The following is an 18,091-nucleotide window of genomic DNA, read 5'->3' as shown; positions in this document are numbered from 1 at the left end:
TCTCCCCCATGCTTTAAAAAACAACCACCAAAAAGCCTGGAAATAGTTATACATGCAAGTAGGAGGTGCGGTATAAAACTGGGCCCTCCTCAACTGCAGATACAGTTGTCCCAACAGGAGGGCCCGTTGAAGACGAAAAAGTGTCGAGTATCATGGACTGAGTTGCTGGTTTTGGACTGGAAGGGGTGGCATTATTTTAGGCTCCGTCCTTTGGGGGGAAGGGGATGCTTGATTGAATTAATGCTGCTGCAACGGCGTGCCTTTTCCTTGATGCAAAGCCCGAGGTACTCATCCTGGTTTTGTTCCTGCTTGCCAGGTTAATGCCTACCAGCAGGGAGTGGGGTACCAGATGCTGGGAAACATCATCACCGTTGGGTTAGCATTCCTGCCCTTCCTCTACAGACTGTTCCGCACAGACAACCTGGAGCAGCTGTGCTCCATTTCTCTAAGGGAGCTTTTGCACATCTTTTGTGGAGCGCCTGCCAGCACCCCTGTCATTGTTTTGTCTGCGATCAACTTCCTTGAGAGACTTTGCTTAACCTGGATGTTTTTCTTCATGATGTGTGTTGCCGAGAGAACGTACAAGCAGGTGGGTTTAAATGTTGCCTTTCCTGGGGCAGGTGTTCTGCCACAACCGCGCTGCCTCTCGCAGAAGACACAGGTAAGACACGCGTGTCTCAGCAAGCTGCAGCGCCAGAGCTGGCAAGATGCTTGAGAAGTTTAGGTAGGGGAGTCAGGGAGACAAAATTAAGCCTGTCGATACCCTCCCTGAGCCCTGCGCCCCCCCTCTTACCCTGCCCCTGCCCCAAAGGAAAAAAACAACCTTCTAACATCTTGAAATGACGCTCTGCAGGGAAGAGCACGCTTCACCGTGGAGCCGTTTGGGAAAAAGCAGCCGCCTGCTCTAAGGTGGAGCATTAGATAGTTTGCCATGTCACGTTCAGCGCCCTCACGGCTGTGGGCAGAAGCTTTGTCGCTGTAGGTGTTGCACGGCGGGGCAGGCTGGTGGGATTTAGCGCTTTAGCCGGAGCTCTGTGGCTTCTCCTGTGCCAGCAGCGCCTCTGCCAGGCACGAGGTGACAGCTGTTACCCGGGGATCGTGCACCGAGGACCCCGTCAGGCTCCCCCCGCCTGCCACAAGGCTCACCTCTTCTGCCAGTTACCATTAGGCAATGCCAATCAATCTTTTTGGGTTTAGACTAATTTATGTTTTTAATTTGCAGAGGTTTTTGTTTGCCAAGCTTTTTAGTCACATCACGTCTGCTCGGAAAGCCAGGAAATACGAAATTCCTCACTTTAGACTCAAGAAGGTAGAAAACATTAAGATCTGGTTATCCCTTCGTTCCTATCTGAAGGTGAGTCCTGAGCCAAGGTCCGATGATTGCAGAGGCTGCAGCCAGGTCTCTAGTAGGTGTCCGTTACCTCGTTGCTGCCTGGCACGTTGGGCAGCACTCTCTGAACCGTTAACAATTAATTACAGCCGTTTGTGCTGAGCCTTGACTTCACCGCTCGGCACCCAAACCTACACCTGCCTCCCTGTCTTTGTTCTGCAGAGGCGAGGCCCCCAGCGATCTGTGGATGTCGTCGTATCGTCAGTCTTTTTGCTGGCTCTTTCAATTGCTTTTATATGCTGCGCCCAGGTGAGCGTTTAACTTGGGTTTTTTGAGAAGTAGGGGGAAAACCCCCAAACTACCGAAGGCTTTTCTTTTGCCAGCCTGCGAAGGGCTGGAACTGTAGCTGCTTGTCTCCAAAGTAATATGGGATGTTTTGCCTTTTTTAAAAGCTTTGTGATGTTTAGTTGGTAATAGATGGTCATTCTCTGTTCTCTCTGAGGGAAGGCTGGGTTTTTATAATTATTAGGAAAATTTCAGGGCGCAGGCTCTTGTGCACGGAGAGGACTCTGCCCAAGCACCTCAAGTGTTACAGGACGTTTTGTGTAAGGGGGCGGATTGCAGCACCCCCTTTAAACCACTGTTGTTGAAAAGCAGGTCAATAACTGTTACTTACGCCTTTTAATCCTTCACTAAACCTGTTACAGGAAGCGGTGTTGGTGCTGGAGCTGTTTTCTTGGTTTGTTTTTGGCAAGAGAGTCGTTAAGAGTGTCTAGGCAAGTTCTTGATACCGTGAAGATGTGGTTGTGGTAGCAGTAAGATCGAGGGTTAGTAGCTCGTGACTCTCACTGCTGTGGTGGCTTTTGTAAGCCCCAGGGTTCCGGAGGAATTAATGACAATCCCTGTCCTGCTGGATCAGACCCAGCGAGTACGTGGGAAAGGCGCGATCAGCTCAGCGTGGCTGTGGTGGGCTGAGGCTGCCAGCGGGACAAGCACACGTGAAAGGAAAGGCCTTTGATTGCCTTTAATTGGAAAGAGGGAGGAAAGAGAAAGAACAAGGGTCCTTTTCTAAGCGGCAAGAAAAAATCAAATCCCAGGCGAAAGCCAGGTTAGAGACGAGACCTTTTACTTTAACCTCGTTACATGAATGAGTTACACTTCAAGGGAAAACCTGGCGGTAGCTGCAGAGCACCGACGTCTCTTCAGAAGAGGAGTAAGCGCAAGGATTTTGCACTTTCCCAAGAACAGGCGTGTTACTTGTTACTGACATTGGTGCTTGTTTTTTCCTAATACAGGTCCTTAAAGGTCACAAAACATTTCTGAATGCAGCTTACAACTGGGAGTTCCTCATCTGGGAGGCAGCGCTTCTTCTCTTTTTACTGCGTCTGGCATCTTTGGGCTCTGAAACCAACAAGAAATACAGTAACATTTCAATCTTGCTCACTGAGCAGGTATCTCCATTTAGCTTATTCTCCCCTTGGCTTTGTGGCTTGTCTGGATATAATGATTGCATTTCAGACCAGCTTAAAAAATACTGGAATCAAATTGTTAAATTTAGAAATCAGCCCGTATGCTGGACGGAAGGCAGTGAACCACTGTACAAGCAGTTAAGCATTCGGACAGACTCAAATTCTAAAATTCTAGATTATTTTTGTCTCTGGGTTAACATGTTAGCCACATCAACCGGAAAAAGAATGATGATATCACTGCTAAATTCCTGTCTGTGGATGCATGACCTCAGGCGTGGCAGCAGACTGCAAAACGTGGCTCTCACTTCCCTTAGTTAGAAACGCGCCGGCGGCCAGTGCTGGAATACTGACATCTGGTCTCCGATGGCTCTCTCACAGATCAACTTGTACCTGAAGATGGAGAAGAAGCCAAACAAGAAAGAACAGCTGTCTCTAGTGAACAATGTTTTGAAGCTGTCCACAAAGCTACTGAAGGTAAGTCAACTCTCCCGAAAAACATACACTCGCTGCGTTTTATGGAAGCAATGACTGATGACAGCGAGGGTGTGTTTTTGCGCTTCCCACTTGTCTCTTGATCAGGTAAGTTTGTTCTCACAAAGGGAGCTTTTCTGTGCTATAGCTGTGGCGTAAGCTCAAGCAATACAAGACCGGTGTGGCTAATTAGTGCTGCCAACATTTGATTAGTAGCAGCTTACTGCGATTTGGCTTTGCAGCCTCGATGCTGAAGCTCGTTGGCAGCAGCAGAGCAGGTATTTGGAAAAGAGCGAGCCTAGTCCAAGTCACATAAATTAGCCTAGACAACTTCTACAGCCCGTTGTGTCAAGCTCTTGTTACGCAGCTGCTCTTGCTGTAAAGGAGAGTTTTTAGGTTCAGCACGGCTGTTAGAATTCTAACTTCCTTGAGCTGGGAGGGCTGAAATACAGGGTGGGAATTTCGGTACATACATTTAAGACGGGATACAGAGGCAGTGCACGGCCAGCAAAGTCTGCCAGAGAGCCAGTATTCAGCTAAAAGTCAGAGGATTAATTGCTTCTAGTATGGACAAATGCTAATGGACTTATTTTCCCTTTCACTGCAGGAATTAGATACTCCGTTCAGGCTGTACGGACTGACCATGAACCCCTTAATCTACAACATAACACGTGTTGTAATACTCTCTGCTGTCTCAGGCGTTATAAGCGATCTTCTAGGGTTCAATATCAGAGTAAGTATTAACTCCCGTACAACCCGACAGGGACCATCTCCCAGGGGTCACTTTTGCACAACTGCAAATTGCTCCCACCCAAGCAGAAAGGTCGCGGGTTTGAATTAGGCACCCCTGCGCGGTAATGCAGAGAACGGCCCCCGTGGAGTCTCCCGGAGCCAGTTTTGGGGCTGGAAGCACAGGGCTGACAAATTTCAGCCCCGCTCAGGTCTTCGGTACCTGCCTAAAGCTGTCCGTCAGAATCTGGGATCTTTCCCTTTAGCCCTCCTGTGGCCCGCACGTCAATCGGAGCTCGCGGAGCCGAGCGTTCAAGGCAGGACGGGCAAAGGAGACTGAGTCTTACCTGCAGATGAAGAGCATTCAGACCCCCCACTCTCTCGTTTCAGTTGTGGAAAATTAAACCGTGACCTGACCCGACGTCGGCACTCGGCGCTCCCCACCAGGACAGACCAGAGAAGATAACAATAGCGGAGGTGTTCTCAGACTACGGAAATCTGTACTTACTATTCTTAAACAGATTTGTACGTATCAAAAGTTCTCCCTCTGCTTTACTGTTTGCAACAGAATAAACTGGTCTAACCTGTGAAGTCCTCACGGCGCGCGCACAGCAGAACAGAACGAGTGGGGCCAAGTACTAGTAGGCGGCGTTGACGACAGCAGGCGCTGTGCGCAGACTGCGGGGCATCGGTCCCTGAAAGCCGTGCGAAAGCTCCTGCTGGAGGGACACCAGCGACTGCTCCAGGGGCCTCGTTTCTGTAAAATCGGGCGCCTGCGCACGTGACGCGTCAGCCCTCCCGCCTCAGCGTCAGCCTTTTTCAGAGGGCTCCGCAGCTACCCCGAAATCCTTCCTCAGAGCTCTGCTCAGACTGATACTACCTGGATGCATTTCTCTGGACGTGCCGAAGGGGATTTTTTCTTAAAAGCTGCGCCTCTACCCTGAACCAGGGCAGGGTGTGGGGACATTCGGTCTGCGCAACGTGGATCCTGCGTCCAGGTTGAGAGTTAAGCAACGCACAGACTCAGGCTGGTTGGCTTACGTTAGCTCTTCTGCAAATACCTGACGATCATTTTTTTGAAAGCGTCGTTACCTGAGAACAGCCTTACACCAGCCTTACACCACAACCTCCAAGTGAAGCACTGATCAACTGGAGTATTCCGCTCTGCGCCTTCCCTGGAAGGGCTCAGTGATGCTCCGCCCGGGCTCTGTCCCAGGGCAGCCGGGGGCCTCGCCGCGCGTCCCGAGAAGCTGCTGCAGCTCCACGCTGTGGTGTCGCGATAGCGCCTGGCCCGGGAATCCCTGAGGAAGAAACTGTTGAGCGAGTCAGCTCGGGGGAAGAGACCTGGCGAAGACTTCCTCCCCCAGAAGCGGGTTCATGCTCAGGAAGGGCAGAGGAGAGAAACAAAATGTTTCAAAGACGTCTGTTAAACTTACATTTTTCCTTAACTGACTCTACCGACTTCTATTTATTAGTAATGAAAAAAATGAAAACGGAGGAACTTTTCATAGCTTCATTCTTTCACATAGGGGGTAAGATGGCATAAGAATTTTTGGTAGTAAATTGTTTACAGCTGTTTTCTGTACAAGGAAAAGTTGTAAGATGTAAGAGGAGATGACAATTTTATATCTCAAAATGTACAAATAAACCTACAGTACAAGTATTTCGTCATTGATAACTATTTCTACATGACCCGATGATTTTTATGACACCTTTGTGGAACATTTGTTACTTGGACAGGGAGTCAAGGGAACTTCCAATAAGAAATTGCATTTGTTTTCCAGAAAAGTATTATGTTTGTGGGCAAAACCTAGGTGCTAGCTTTCGCTGTTTCAAGTAGCACACCACTGAAAGTCAACGAGCATCTATTTTATACACTGCAGAACCAACAGGCCGTGAACTGGAGTTTCTTTTTAATATCTATATAAAAAATAATGAGCGATTTACAGGTCTCTCTCTAGTCAGAACCTCAGAAGTATGTATAAAGGTGCTGTACAATATATAAACATTTACACCCAGTACATCCATACATTGCTCAGCATTCCAAGGCCACATTGCTAAGTCGTCTGATACAGTAAGTACAGATACAAGTTCTATGGAAGGAGAAATCACACGCAGGTAAGACACTAAATCAGGTCACATCAACACAGAGAAAAAATAGAGGGGCAGCCGACGACGGGGAGATGGTTTCAGTGGGGCTAATTCATCTTTGTATTAAACCTCTGTCACGAACGCGGTGGTCAGGGCAAGTGCGTACAACTCAACATGAAACAGTCTCTTGTTAAGAATACATGGCTAATATCTACATAGGCTACTTCAAAGTATTACATATTTTCACAGTCATACTCCGCAACGGGGAGTATTTGTACGTATTATGCTACACAGCAAATCTCAACGGATCATCCAATGTCGAGCAGCAGAGCAGAGTTCAGATCTGCTTTAAAGCCCATTTAATTTTCAAAGTCTTTGTTTAAAAAGCTGTTTGAGTAGTCATCCGTACTTCTAAAGAATTCAACGTAGAACTGTGCTTCACTAAGCTTTAAAAACGTCAAATGTTTCAAAGCCAAAACGAGATATTCACTCGTTCACTTTCAAACAGCAAATCGTATTAGTCTGAATTTTAACATGAGCTTGACCTTTTACTCCTTTCTCCTGCAAACTGGACCAAAGGGCTCCTTTTACCACTTTTTTGTGGTTGCTAAAACCGAACATGGCAGGAAATCATCACTAAAACTATGACAAAAATAACCCCCTTGACTTTATGCAGGCTGCTGTGTCTGCAGTCCGTGGTAACAGCCCTCTTCATACAATACGGTTATAGCCCAAACAATAGATATTAAGTCTCATGTACCCTGTGCATCATCCTCTTTACCACTCCTACAACAGCTCACGCTGAAGTACAATATGGGAGATGCCTCATATACAGGCAGGAACTTCATTTAAAAAGCTGCCTCGGCAGTTGGTTCTGTCCTAAAGGTCAGTTGTTACCTCTACGGAGGGAAAAAATCCCATTCCTAACTAGCGCGAAGTAATTGAAGGTGGGAGTTGAGCTTACAGCACCACGATGAGGCCGAAGAGGAACGTGCACTCGTTGCTGATGTTCACCAAGAACGCTCAGGATGAGACAGTGCCACAACTGAAACAAGGAAGGATGTTATTTAACAGAGCCCAGAACTGTCTCTCAGGCAGATGTCTGCCAAGAGTTGTACAAGCATCCCTATGAATCGAGGAAATAAAGCAATCTTGCTGTGTTCATAAAAAGCAAAATTACAAAACATTGATTATGTCAAATATAATTTTTATCTGCACGATTTTGTATTAGGTATAAAAATTTCAGAAAAGCCATCAACGGAACGGCATCAGTGGCTCGTTTGCTGCCCTAGAACTGACAGAACCAACGCACCCCTCTCCTCACTGAACCGGGAAGAACACGTGGATTTCCTTGGGTAAACATGCAACATGCTCTTGAGAAAATACCCATTTCAAACACAACCTTGTCTCTCCTGTGACTGGAATACACACGAGAAGGATCAGACTGACCGGCTACAGCAGATAACTTGGCACAGGAACAAGAAGTGAGTCATGGTCACATTGGCAACAGAGGCATTAAATAATTTTGTTCAGAACTCACAATACTATCTGAGAAAGCCGCAGCAGTGCAACGTTGGGAGCAGCAGAACGCCGCCGTCAGAGGACAAGGGGACAGCAGCTTATGGAAGAGTTTCGTTTAAGCAATCCAAAAGGTCCTTCATGCAGCTTACATAATTTAAGAACGAATCAAATGCTTTCCACCCTCTAACCAGTTTCTGAAAAAAATGACAACTTCGTGAAAAGAAACAATGCTTTTAAAGGACCATTATTAGAAACTTGATTAAAACATGTTCTAAAAACAAGTGTCAGTCAAACCCGTTTTTCAGCCACACCTGCTGTTTGGGTGACTTTACACGCGCTTGGTACCCTCCAAGGTCCAGGAGTTATCGGTGTTTTCTTGACTGGAGAACTGTTCTCAGATTTGGAAATTCCATCATCTTTGGTTTCATTGGGCAGCTCCGTGTGTCGCTCTCCGTGTTGTCTGTTCAGCACAACAGCCTCCTCTGCTTCTGGCCGCCTTTGCTTCTCCACGGAAAGCAGTGGGATATTGGAAAGGCTGGAAGTTTTGAACCTGCTGGAGCTCAGCTCTCCAGAGTTCGACTTCTTCAGTTTTTCATCGCCAGACGGGTTTCTCCTAGAGTCCCTGAAAGGAAGATTATTCTCATCAAACGCTGCATACTGTCGCTCTGGAGACCACCCTTCTGTCTTTCCAGAAGTTTTCTGCTTCCTGTCTTTCCCGGTGACTCCTGTTTTACCATTTCCACCTTTCAATTGCTCGACAGTTGTCCTACCACCACCGGTTGTTCTATCTTGATATTCCTGCAACCTGCCGACCGCTTCTGTGTTTCCTGGCTTACCAAGCTGCTTTTGGGGGCTGGCAGACCTTCCTTGGTTTCCACTGGAATGTTCTCTTTTGTTACTATTGTTCATCCCCATTTCTGTGGCTTTACTCTCACTCTTTCTGGGACTGTCAGGTTTATGTGAGGAATTGCCGTAGGTTTTTCCAGGATCCCCCTTTCTGGGGCTGTGGAATCCTGCAGGAGGGTGTCCCTCACCAGCCCCTGACTTTTCCGGACTTGCAGATCTGTCTCTTCTGGTCCCTGCTTCCAAACTACCTGGTGTGATTTCAAACCCAGGGCTGGGGGGACATTCCCATCTGTTCTCGGTTCTCTGGGGAGAAGACTGAGGCTTCATCTCAAACTGGTTTTCGGTTAAAGTGCTCGTCTTTTCAGGCACAGTGTTCTTTGCTTGTTCCAGTTTCTCAGACAGCTGAACTCTCGTTAAAGCTTCTCCTGGTACTGGTAAATAACACACTTCGGATGGGGAAGCAGAATGTGAAGATGAAGATAATGGTGACTGTTCTTCATATATTACATTTGATGAAGATGGATTATAACTATCCCAATCACCTGGAAGTGAACAGTGAGAGATTTGATTAAATGACTACCTAAAAAAATCACTACGTGTTTTAGAAACGTGCGTACTACTGAGGTTCCGGGATGTTATATGAAATCTTCAATTAAAAAGATTACATAGTGGCATACTCTCAAAGTCTTATTTAGCCAGTTTTCTGTATTGTATCGTTCTACAGCCTGCAACAACCCTAAGGATGTGATTTTGGAAAAAACTTGTGTTTAGAATGCTGCAATCTCTGCGGGACCGACACAGTCTCGCATCAGCACAACTTTAGAGCCTACACAGCAGAACTGCAAATTAGAGAGTCCCTGACCTCGTTGTTTAATGTAAGAAAACAAAATGAACTGAAACTGTTATGCTAAAGGAAAACTGAAAACAGTGAAAAGTTGAGGTTATTCGTAGCTCGGCACTTTAATAATAGGAAGAGATGAAACACAAGACATGCAGATTTACCAAGTCTTTAAGGAAAAACCAAGAAAAGCACTGAAAGCCCTTAATGTTGCTCAGGTTTCACGTAGGGACACAGACTGGAAGGAGCCAAACCTGAAGGAGGAAGAGAAAAAGCCCAGAACTATATACCAAAATCACAGAGTACAGCAAGCAAGATCTCAATCAGAAACGTACGATTAACAGCAAGACAAGAGGCAACAAAACCCTTCCCCTCTCCCCAGCTGCTGATCTGATCCAAGCTGCTCAAGCTCATCGCAGGCCTGACAGAGGGCTGGACCAGGGGTTCCTTCACACCTGTCTACCATTCTGGTTCTACCTCGGACTCGGGAGATTGCCACGAGCGAGGGGGCCAGGAGCGATTCCAGACAATACGGCGCAGCCCCCGTGGTGCGGGACCAACGCCATTGGCGGCTGCTGCCGTTATGCCAGGCTGGAAGAGCCGTTGGAAAGGACAGAGCTGGAGGTGCCCTCCCGCTGCCAGCCTGTAAATGCTGATTCTACAGAAGACCTCTGCAGCAGCTCATCCGAACACAAGGAGGACTATATTTAACTTTCACCCTTAATGACAAGGTAATTCAGCGAGAGACAAACGCAGCCAGCCAGGAATCCAGCAAGATGGCACAGAGCAGACCCCACAGTTCACAGATGGGCTGTTTCCGTGCCATGCGCTAATTCACTGACTTTACTGGGCTGTGCAGGTTGGAACAATAAGATGTTAAGGGCCATCTTCCAGCTCCCTGGAGCAAAGAAATGGAGAAAGTTCTGAGCAGATTTTATTCCTTGAGTGGATGCCAGTCGCTGCCTGTACATGACTGAACACAACAAGCACTCTGGCAGTCCAAACTGCGCTTTAAAATGTTCAAAAGATAGACTCGTATTTGGTCACTATTACGGAAAATGTGTTCATCAGAAAAGGTGACCCTACAATTTTTAAGTTTACTAGCAGAACCTTGGTGTCAGCTTCAAGGGTTAAAAGACTAAAACCTGTCCTCAGAGACATGTTCTTTGCTTTAAAGTGCTCCCACAGCCACAAATTTTTTTGATTTGCAGTTTTGGAGCATTTCCTAAGTCAGACTCAAACCCATCAGTTCTGTGTGCAGCAGCTGAACTCGGAGCTCCCGCAATTATTTGCTTTTCTGTCCTTCCTTTTTTTTTTTTTTTTTGCTTCCAAAGTTGTGCTTTCCTGCTGCAGATGCAGAAGTCACACCTTTAAACAACCAGATTCCGGTTGGAGAGCAAAGCTGTCTCTCCCCCTGCTTTCTGAAGTTTTGGCTTTGAAAGTGTTCTGTAACTTCGAAGGCTAAAAACAGTGAAGCAAATATACACATATGCAATAATTTCACACTGTGTAATATTCCTAGGTATTTGTCAAGTGTTAATTTTACAAACAATATTCCTTATATTTTAAAATAAATAGGAACACCTGCACCACTGTCAACAAGGGAACTGCTGACTATTTCAGTGCAGAAGCACCGAAGTCTCCTTATCAGCCGGTTCTCCATAGCCTGGGACCCTCGCAACGCAACCGCTCTCGAGCTGACGTACTGTGATCTGGTATCAAGCCGGTCCCTGGTCTCAGCAGCAGTAAAACTTTATTCCCTCCAGCCTGAATCAGCTCAATGGCTCGTGTGTGAGTGATTCCTTGGGTGGGTTCTCCATTGATTTCAACAATTTGGTCACCAACCTGACGAAAAAAGAGCAACCAGGTTAGTTTTTGTGAATCTCTGACACTGTAAACTTATTTTTAATTCAGAAAGAAAAAAACAGAGGCAGATGCTCCTATTTTCACTCTCAAGCTAAAACGCACTCCGCAATAGCAACACCGTTCCGTCGCTGCTGGTCAACACGACGGAACGCCCCGGCGGCTCAGAGCTCTCCCCGCAGGCCTCCTGCTCAGCCAGCGCAAGGAAAGATCTCAGGTTCCCTAAACTCATCTGCCGTTGATTTACAGTGATGAGACAGACACGGACACGTGCCCCCGACCACCGTTCGGAGGGAACGTATGGATCATCGTTTGGCGGGATCGCAGAGCTGGATGCTCTTGTGGCAGAACAGATTTTACGTACGGAAAGGATTTTTTATTCCAGGTAGGAGAGATCACCACTACGCGGTTATCAGTACTAAGGTCTCTGAGGCCAATTAGCAACTTAGAGAGGCCCCGGGCAGGTAATTACAGCTCACATGACCTTTGCAGGTGGCTGGAATAGGGTCACGAAACCTATTTCGTCCTGCACGCATCAGCCAGTGGATGTCACCAATGCATGAAATCAGCGGTTTCAGGAGACCGTCTGGGCTTTGTTAAATGAAGTGTCTCTGCCAAAGGCGGTCACTGGCTGGTTTCTCATCGACAGGACGGGAGGCTCCACGCCACAGACGTGCCTCCCACCACGCTCAGCTGCCATGAACTGGCTGAGAAATTCCTCCTCACCGTTCTAAAGTACAGCCAGAAAATGACACCATTTTCCAGCTGAGGGGGGAGAGACTGAATGACGTGGAAACGGTGAACACCCTCGGACTGGGCGAGCGCAGCCCCTCCGTGCCCGGGCTGCTGGGACGCCCGTGCAGCGCTGGTGGCCCTGCTCTTCCGTGGCCACCGGCTCCAGCCAGGTGCTGACGGGGGGTCACGCTCCCACGGGACACCCCCACGGCGGCGGGCATGCCCCTTGCCCAGTGAGGTGCGAGGAGCCAAGTGTCAAACGGCCAACTTGATTAACAAATTGATTAGAGAAGACAAACTCACATGCACTCTCCCATCTTTGACGGCTGGCCCCTCCTCAGCCAGCCGAAGGATGAACAAGCCCATGTTGTATTCCTTCCCTCCTCGAAGGCTGAATCCAAACCCTCGAGGGCCTCTTTCCAACTCCACTGGGAAACAGCCAGGATTCTGTGTGAGAAGTTGACAAAAAAAAGATGAGGACTAATAGGCAGATTTAAACATATCTTTCTCGAAAAATGCTTCACACATTTCTGTATTTTGAGAAACTCCCAATCCACGATGTAAACTGAATTCATCACAACTCACGGATGACCAGGCATAATGGTTTCATTCTAAGTCTAAACATACACGACACTTTTCCTTCGAAGTTTTAGATATGCATGGAATTTCTCTCAGAAACTTTGTCAAAGGGTCTGTAGTAGCCCCGTTGCAAGCATTTCCCGCTTCTTTTATAGTTGTAATGAGTATTCAACCATACTAAGCAGATAATAAAATCTAAAACATTGGCAAAAACATTCAGTGAAACACTTAAGTGCATTTTTATACGCAGCTTTTCTACTCGTGTCTGACAGGGAAATGCTTTATTGTTCTGCTTTTGACTGCTCTGTGGCAATGCTGCTGAAGTGTCTCGAGGGAGGAGTATTTTGCCCGTCTCCGCGCGCTCTGGGTGGTTACCCGTACCTGGGGGTGACGGCTACCGGCGACTGAAGCAACGCCAGCATCCGGCTGTGTCAGGTGCTTATGCTCGGGCCAGGACGTCCTGTAACTACTTGAAGTGTCTTTTCCAGCTTCACCTTCTGTAGCTGCCCTACACAGAGGCAAAAGGGCGCGGATGTCACCTCCGCAGTAACAATCCCTCTGCTCCGCTCCCTCTGCCCAGCCCAGAGCTCGGTACCTGTCTGCGCCGGGGGGGTTGAGCTGTGCTGGTCCCAGCGGCCGGTGCTGCGGAGCCGGACTCTGCCGGGCCGAGTTTGTTCCCGACGGAGGACCACGGTGTTCTAATAAATTCAAACAAAACCGACAGTCAGAGAGAACTCCCCAAACACGAAGCTAGCCACACTCTCCACGGGACCACAGTGGCCACGAGCGGTGCCTGCTGTCCCCGAGGGTGCCCCAGGCCGAGCCGTGCTCAGCACAGACACAAGGCGAAGAGGATTTTCCAAGGTCTAATGCCATAAGCCAGGAAGCCAAGTGCACTTCATTGGTTCCATGGAATAAATTCCCAGGAATCTTATTCTTACCCACACTGCTTTTCCTCAGAAAAATAACACAATTTTAACTGAACCAGAGGTGAAGAGAAGGGTTTTAGATGGTCTGCAAGTTGATAAAGACCAGAAGAGATCAGAGCTAGTCAGATCCATGAGGATGGTTCAGATACTCAATATAACAACATTCCGTAAGATGAAAACAATGTCCATTTGAGAACACATCCCCTTTTAAAGGCAAGAGAACGAGGATCTGCAGGGGCAATGAGGATTCAGAGGTGAAGACCCCAACGATGGAGGGAAACCGTCATCGCATTTAAGGCACAACAGCGAGTCTGCTACCGGGCAGCTATCGGGAAGGTTACGGACTGGTCCCACAACCACACTGGAGGGACTGGTTCGCTGACAGGTTACCAGCTAGAGTCTTAAACTGTTCTGCCTTCTCCCAAAGGCTAAGTAAAAATTAAACTATAATGACATTTTAGTAAAATCTTTGAAAATAGCTCATCTTCCCTTCCACATAAAATATAGTGATTGTGTACTTTACAATAAATCCAGTGCATTTATGAAAAAAACATGTTTCAGGACACAAAATGTCTCTGTCACTTCAGAGTAACGAGCCATAGGCTATGCAAAACGCTGCCTCTTCGCTAGAACCTGAAATGGCAAGCGGTGGCCCAAGATGAACTTATATGCTGAACTACAAACTAATAAACTCCCTTCTCCTTACAAGGGTTTAAACAAAAAAAATCCCAAGCACCCCAACTAGAGATGTTCCAGTCCTCTGTTCGGTGCATCACGTTACTGCGTTTCTCAGTTAAGAACAAACCAACCCCGGTAAAACGTACAAAGTGCTCCAGCATCTAAGGGAAGGAAAACATAATGCATATTATTAGACCGAACTTCTGATGCATGCGAGACCTCTCCAGTCCTTCACAGGACTGCTTGGTGCTATCACTACGACATGCCTTAAAGAGGTTTTTCTCTAGAGACAAAATGTCAACTTTTACTCCTGGTTTATACTCAGAGTTTTAATTTAGAAGCACAGGCAAGAAAAATGCCATCTGTTTGTACAAATTCTCCAGTCCTCTTTTCAGCCTGCTCTCTCTTGTTTCCAGCTAATACATGACAAAAGCTGACAGGCTCCTGCTTTTGTGAAAAATGTTAAAGAATGTCTCCTGGCGCATGAAGCGGAACTCGTTTACCCGTATGAAAAGCAGGGCTCAGGCATCTGTGGAAGCCAGGAGGGAGAGGGAAGGGGCACCAGGCAGGACCCTCCTTGCTGGTCTCAGAGGACAGTGCTGGGGACGACGCAACCGCTGCGGGGGTTTCTGCTTTGTGATGCTCAACAGCTTCTGGCAAATGGGCATTCTTCTCTTGGGGGCGGCATCCTGCATCTCTCTGCGGAGCTCAGCTCCCCCCTGCAGCCCCCCCTCGCTCACGCTCACCCCGGGTCTGCTGCTGCGCGGGGGCTGCGCTGGGACCTGACCTGCATTTCTCCCGCTACACTGAGGAGAATTTTAAGGGTGATATATTCCCATTTCCATGGAACACGTTCTGCCTCTCTCCCTCATTGTTGCAAAATTCTCTACATCTGAAACACGCCAACCCCAGCTCCTCTAAGCCACGCGTTTTTTCTGACTGCTCTGTTCAGTCTCGTTTTATCGCCCGCTACCGACTACTTCCCCCCCTCCCCCCGTTGATTCTCCTCGGATTTTTGTTTTATTCCTACATTTTGGCTCCAAATTTGTCATTGAGGAAGTGGAAAAGCTAGGGTCTTACACAGAGTAAGGTCATGTATAAATAAGGGACAAAAATGTTATATTCAGGAAGTTTCTTTAGAAAACAAAGCTGAGCAAGAGCCCCAGAGAAACAGACCTAACGCAACCGACTCACAGCTCAGCTGCATCACAAACATTGCCCTGGGCAACTGCTTCGAGGCGTGTCCCTTAATCTGCAATGAAGTAGATTTGATAAAAATGAAAATCTTAACAGAAAAATATCAATGTATAGAAGTCTCTCTGCTTCAAGCATTAACAAAAAGGAAAATTAAGTCTTTGAAATTCTGCATTACAGGCTGAGATAGCACGTTAAATATTTGCAATGAATGTGAAATTAGAGAACGATCTGTTGGCTTTAGCTATTTATTATTTAAAAGGTGAAGAAAGCCAACTTTCTGGCACAATAACGATAGCAAGTTTAATTAAACCCACAAACAGCAACCCAGAAAAATGCAGCGGTAAGGAGGGTTGGAAAACAGCTTTTCTCTTCAAACAACTGGATTTTCCATATTTATAGTGAACTTTGTGTGGGAACAATACCATACTGAATGCAGTGTTGCATGGGAGCTTTCCTTAAAACACCCATCTCTCAAGACGGGCCTCTGCACTCACTAGTGCTCCCCTTGGCTGCTCAGAGGACACGGCAGTTGTGTGTGAAGAACGTGCCCGCAGCCTGGGAGGCTCTGGAGGAAAACCCTCAGCAAGGTGTCCATGGCGGGACGTGACCACTTTTCAAAGGGTACTTTTGGCAGACAGAAGAACTACAGGATCTATCCTGTAGTGTGGCATTAGGCAATTTGTGTATTTTAACATGGCAGGAAGGAAAAATTCAGAGTGCCTAAATGGAGAAGATCTGGAGAGCAGGTGTCCCTGTGTCCCTGCAGCCTTCCAGCCCCCCAGCTCTGCCGGGCAGAGCCGCCCCAGTGGGCTCCTGTGCGTCCAAGAGCACCTCCCTCGGCTGGAACAAAGCTCCTGGCAGCGACCGCGGCAGCAAGAGACGGGCACTGTCTGGGGTGAGAAGATTTTCTCTCTGAGCATCATCCCGCCTTTGCTGCAGCTCCCCCAGGAGGGGTCATTTCTCTTTGGTTGAGGAATACAAGGCCTGGGCAGGACAGATTTCCCTGTGAGCAGCAGTCTCTCTCCCTCACGTGAGAAACCATGAGAATTTCTCTTCCCCTGCATCATGGTGTTAGTACTTTACCTTATTTTTCAGTATAACCACCTCGGCAGCTGTCTCTCTCTGCCCCACCTGCCTTCAGCTCTTCCAGAGCAAACAGCTGAGCTTCACTCTCTTTTCTTTAATTCCCAAAATCTTACAATACTCCACTTTAAGCGAATTAACTTCAGAAGTTACAAACATCAGACCCTGTCAGTGTGGTAGGACCCATGCAGCTGCTGGGGCCCTGCTCCCTCCTTACCTTCCTCAGCCACGACAGTCAGAGTCACCACGTTGCCCGCGTCCTTGATGAGCTGCACGATGCTGTCATGTGAGAGCTCAACGATGGACTGACCGTTCACCGCCGAGATGCGGTCGCCCACTTTCAGCTTCCCGCACTGGTCAGCTGGGCTTCCATCTATAACTCGCCCGATCTTGTGAGGAATCACTAGAAAATCAAGAACAGGCACAGCAACACGGTTAATATTCACGGCAGATAAGCATCCCCCAGACCCAGAACTGCCCGAGTCACCCCAGAGACTGCTCCTGCTCCTGCTCCGACGGGCGGCACTGCCAGTACAACAAAAGCCTGGAAACAATGACTCCTCAGTAGAGTGAATGGACAGGCCAACACCTTGCAGCACGGCCTGGTCACATACAAGGTGTTGTGCCTAAAGGAAAACACAGGAAGGAAATGGGTCACATCTGCAAAGGGATGAGTCACACCATGTGTCCAGGAGCGCTCTGAAGCCGTTTGTTTTGCTGCTCGTAACGCATTGTTTTCCATTTCATGCATGGACCCTGCAGCACCGTGCGGATGCAGAGACAGTTATGGACAACCAGTTTAACAGTCATTAGAAATCTGGATACAGGGGTTAACTATTCCTCCTTGCAACCAAAAATTAAGCCTTAAATACGCTTCAAAAGGAAATCAAACTTCTCCTGCCAGAGATGGACTTGGTAACGCGGTGAGCAGCTCGGCAGCGACCCTCCGCGCAGCGAGGTGTGCTGGACCAGCTCTGCAGGCTCCGTTCCCTGCCCCTGCTCTCCGAGGTGAACCTGTGCCTGTAATAATCATCTTGAATTTCCGCTAGCTCTCCCGCTTGGTTTCCTCAGCTCATCCCATGGTGACACTCTGCTCCGCACACAGACTCCTACAGAGGCCAAAGCAACAGGGCCAGAAAAGACAGAACAGGGAAAAGACGGAATTTCATGAGAAGCAGAAGGAAAGGTGACTGCTTTTCATTACCTTCCCAGAGGTGTGCACCAGAGCAGGACCGAGCAGCGCTGAGAAGGCAGGAGGAGAGAGGGATGCTCCATTCGGCACCGCTTCCCCATGAGAGCACCGACACAGCCCGGCGGCTGCCACGCTCTCCCCACCAAGGGCCCTGCTGGTGCTCGGGGACAGACCCCGTTTCACCGTTTGCTGACCCCAACGCCAGCACTGCAGATGGCACTCGGCAGCCAGCGAGATGCCACTGCCACGGGAGGAGCCTGCCCAAAGCCGGGGCAGGAGACAGGCTCGTTGAGCCGCCTGTGTGCTGACGTGGCCTCCACAGAGCAGATCCCCATCACATCAAAGCACATCAGTCAGCATGCTTCCCCATGCGTCTGAAACGGCCTCTCATTCATCTGGATGCCTGAGAGCACGGTAAAATTGGCTCCTGTCCTTCCCGAATCTCATCAGGGCTCTTCTGCGAAGGAACTGCCTCACTGCTCCTTTGTAGCTCATTTCCAAACACCTCTCTGGACCAACCTCAATGTTTCACACACATTC

The 18,091-nt window shown here is 48.2% G+C and overlaps 2 protein-coding genes across 8 annotated transcripts in view; one reads left to right on the top strand and one right to left on the bottom strand.

Moving 5' to 3' along the window:
• The window catches only part of LOC134525591 (protein PHTF1-like), a 30,448-nt gene extending 24,786 nt beyond the window's left edge, over positions 1-5,662 (top strand). For 3 of the 6 annotated variants that reach the window (XM_063356585.1, XM_063356584.1, XM_063356588.1), the window contains 7 exons: positions 317-589; positions 1,223-1,354; positions 1,553-1,639; positions 2,626-2,781; positions 3,178-3,273; positions 3,878-4,003; positions 4,390-5,662. In XM_063356585.1, coding sequence (XP_063212655.1) covers positions 317-589; positions 1,223-1,354; positions 1,553-1,639; positions 2,626-2,781; positions 3,178-3,273; positions 3,878-4,003; positions 4,390-4,410 — 891 coding nt within the window. In that variant the 3' untranslated portion in view covers positions 4,411-5,662. Of the gene's footprint in view, positions 1-316; positions 590-1,222; positions 1,355-1,552; positions 1,640-2,625; positions 3,274-3,877; positions 4,004-4,389 lie in introns of those variants that run through there. The other 3 variants (XM_063356589.1, XM_063356583.1, XM_063356586.1) reach the window with 2 other exon arrangements.
• Positions 5,663-5,895: 233 nt separating this feature from the next.
• MAGI3 (membrane associated guanylate kinase, WW and PDZ domain containing 3) overlaps positions 5,896-18,091 on the bottom strand; it is a 68,640-nt gene continuing 56,444 nt past the window's right edge. Inside the window, exons 16-22 of one of the 2 annotated variants that reach the window (XM_063356577.1) lie at positions 16,577-16,762; positions 13,068-13,170; positions 12,854-12,980; positions 12,197-12,340; positions 11,002-11,140; positions 9,460-9,549; positions 8,861-8,999 (exon numbers count right to left, since the gene is read on the bottom strand). In XM_063356577.1, coding sequence (XP_063212647.1) covers positions 9,500-9,549; positions 11,002-11,140; positions 12,197-12,340; positions 12,854-12,980; positions 13,068-13,170; positions 16,577-16,762 — 749 coding nt within the window. In that variant the 3' untranslated portion in view covers positions 8,861-8,999; positions 9,460-9,499. Of the gene's footprint in view, positions 9,000-9,459; positions 9,550-11,001; positions 11,141-12,196; positions 12,341-12,853; positions 12,981-13,067; positions 13,171-16,576; positions 16,763-18,091 lie in introns of both variants that reach the window. The other variant, XM_063356576.1, reaches the window with a different exon arrangement.

The sequence above is a fragment of the Chroicocephalus ridibundus genome, chromosome 20, assembly GCF_963924245.1.
Source record: "Chroicocephalus ridibundus chromosome 20, bChrRid1.1, whole genome shotgun sequence".
Lineage (NCBI taxonomy): Eukaryota > Metazoa > Chordata > Aves > Charadriiformes > Laridae > Chroicocephalus > Chroicocephalus ridibundus.
The sequence above is the reverse complement of the archived record's forward strand: the minus strand, read 5'-3'. Positions and strand labels throughout refer to the sequence as shown.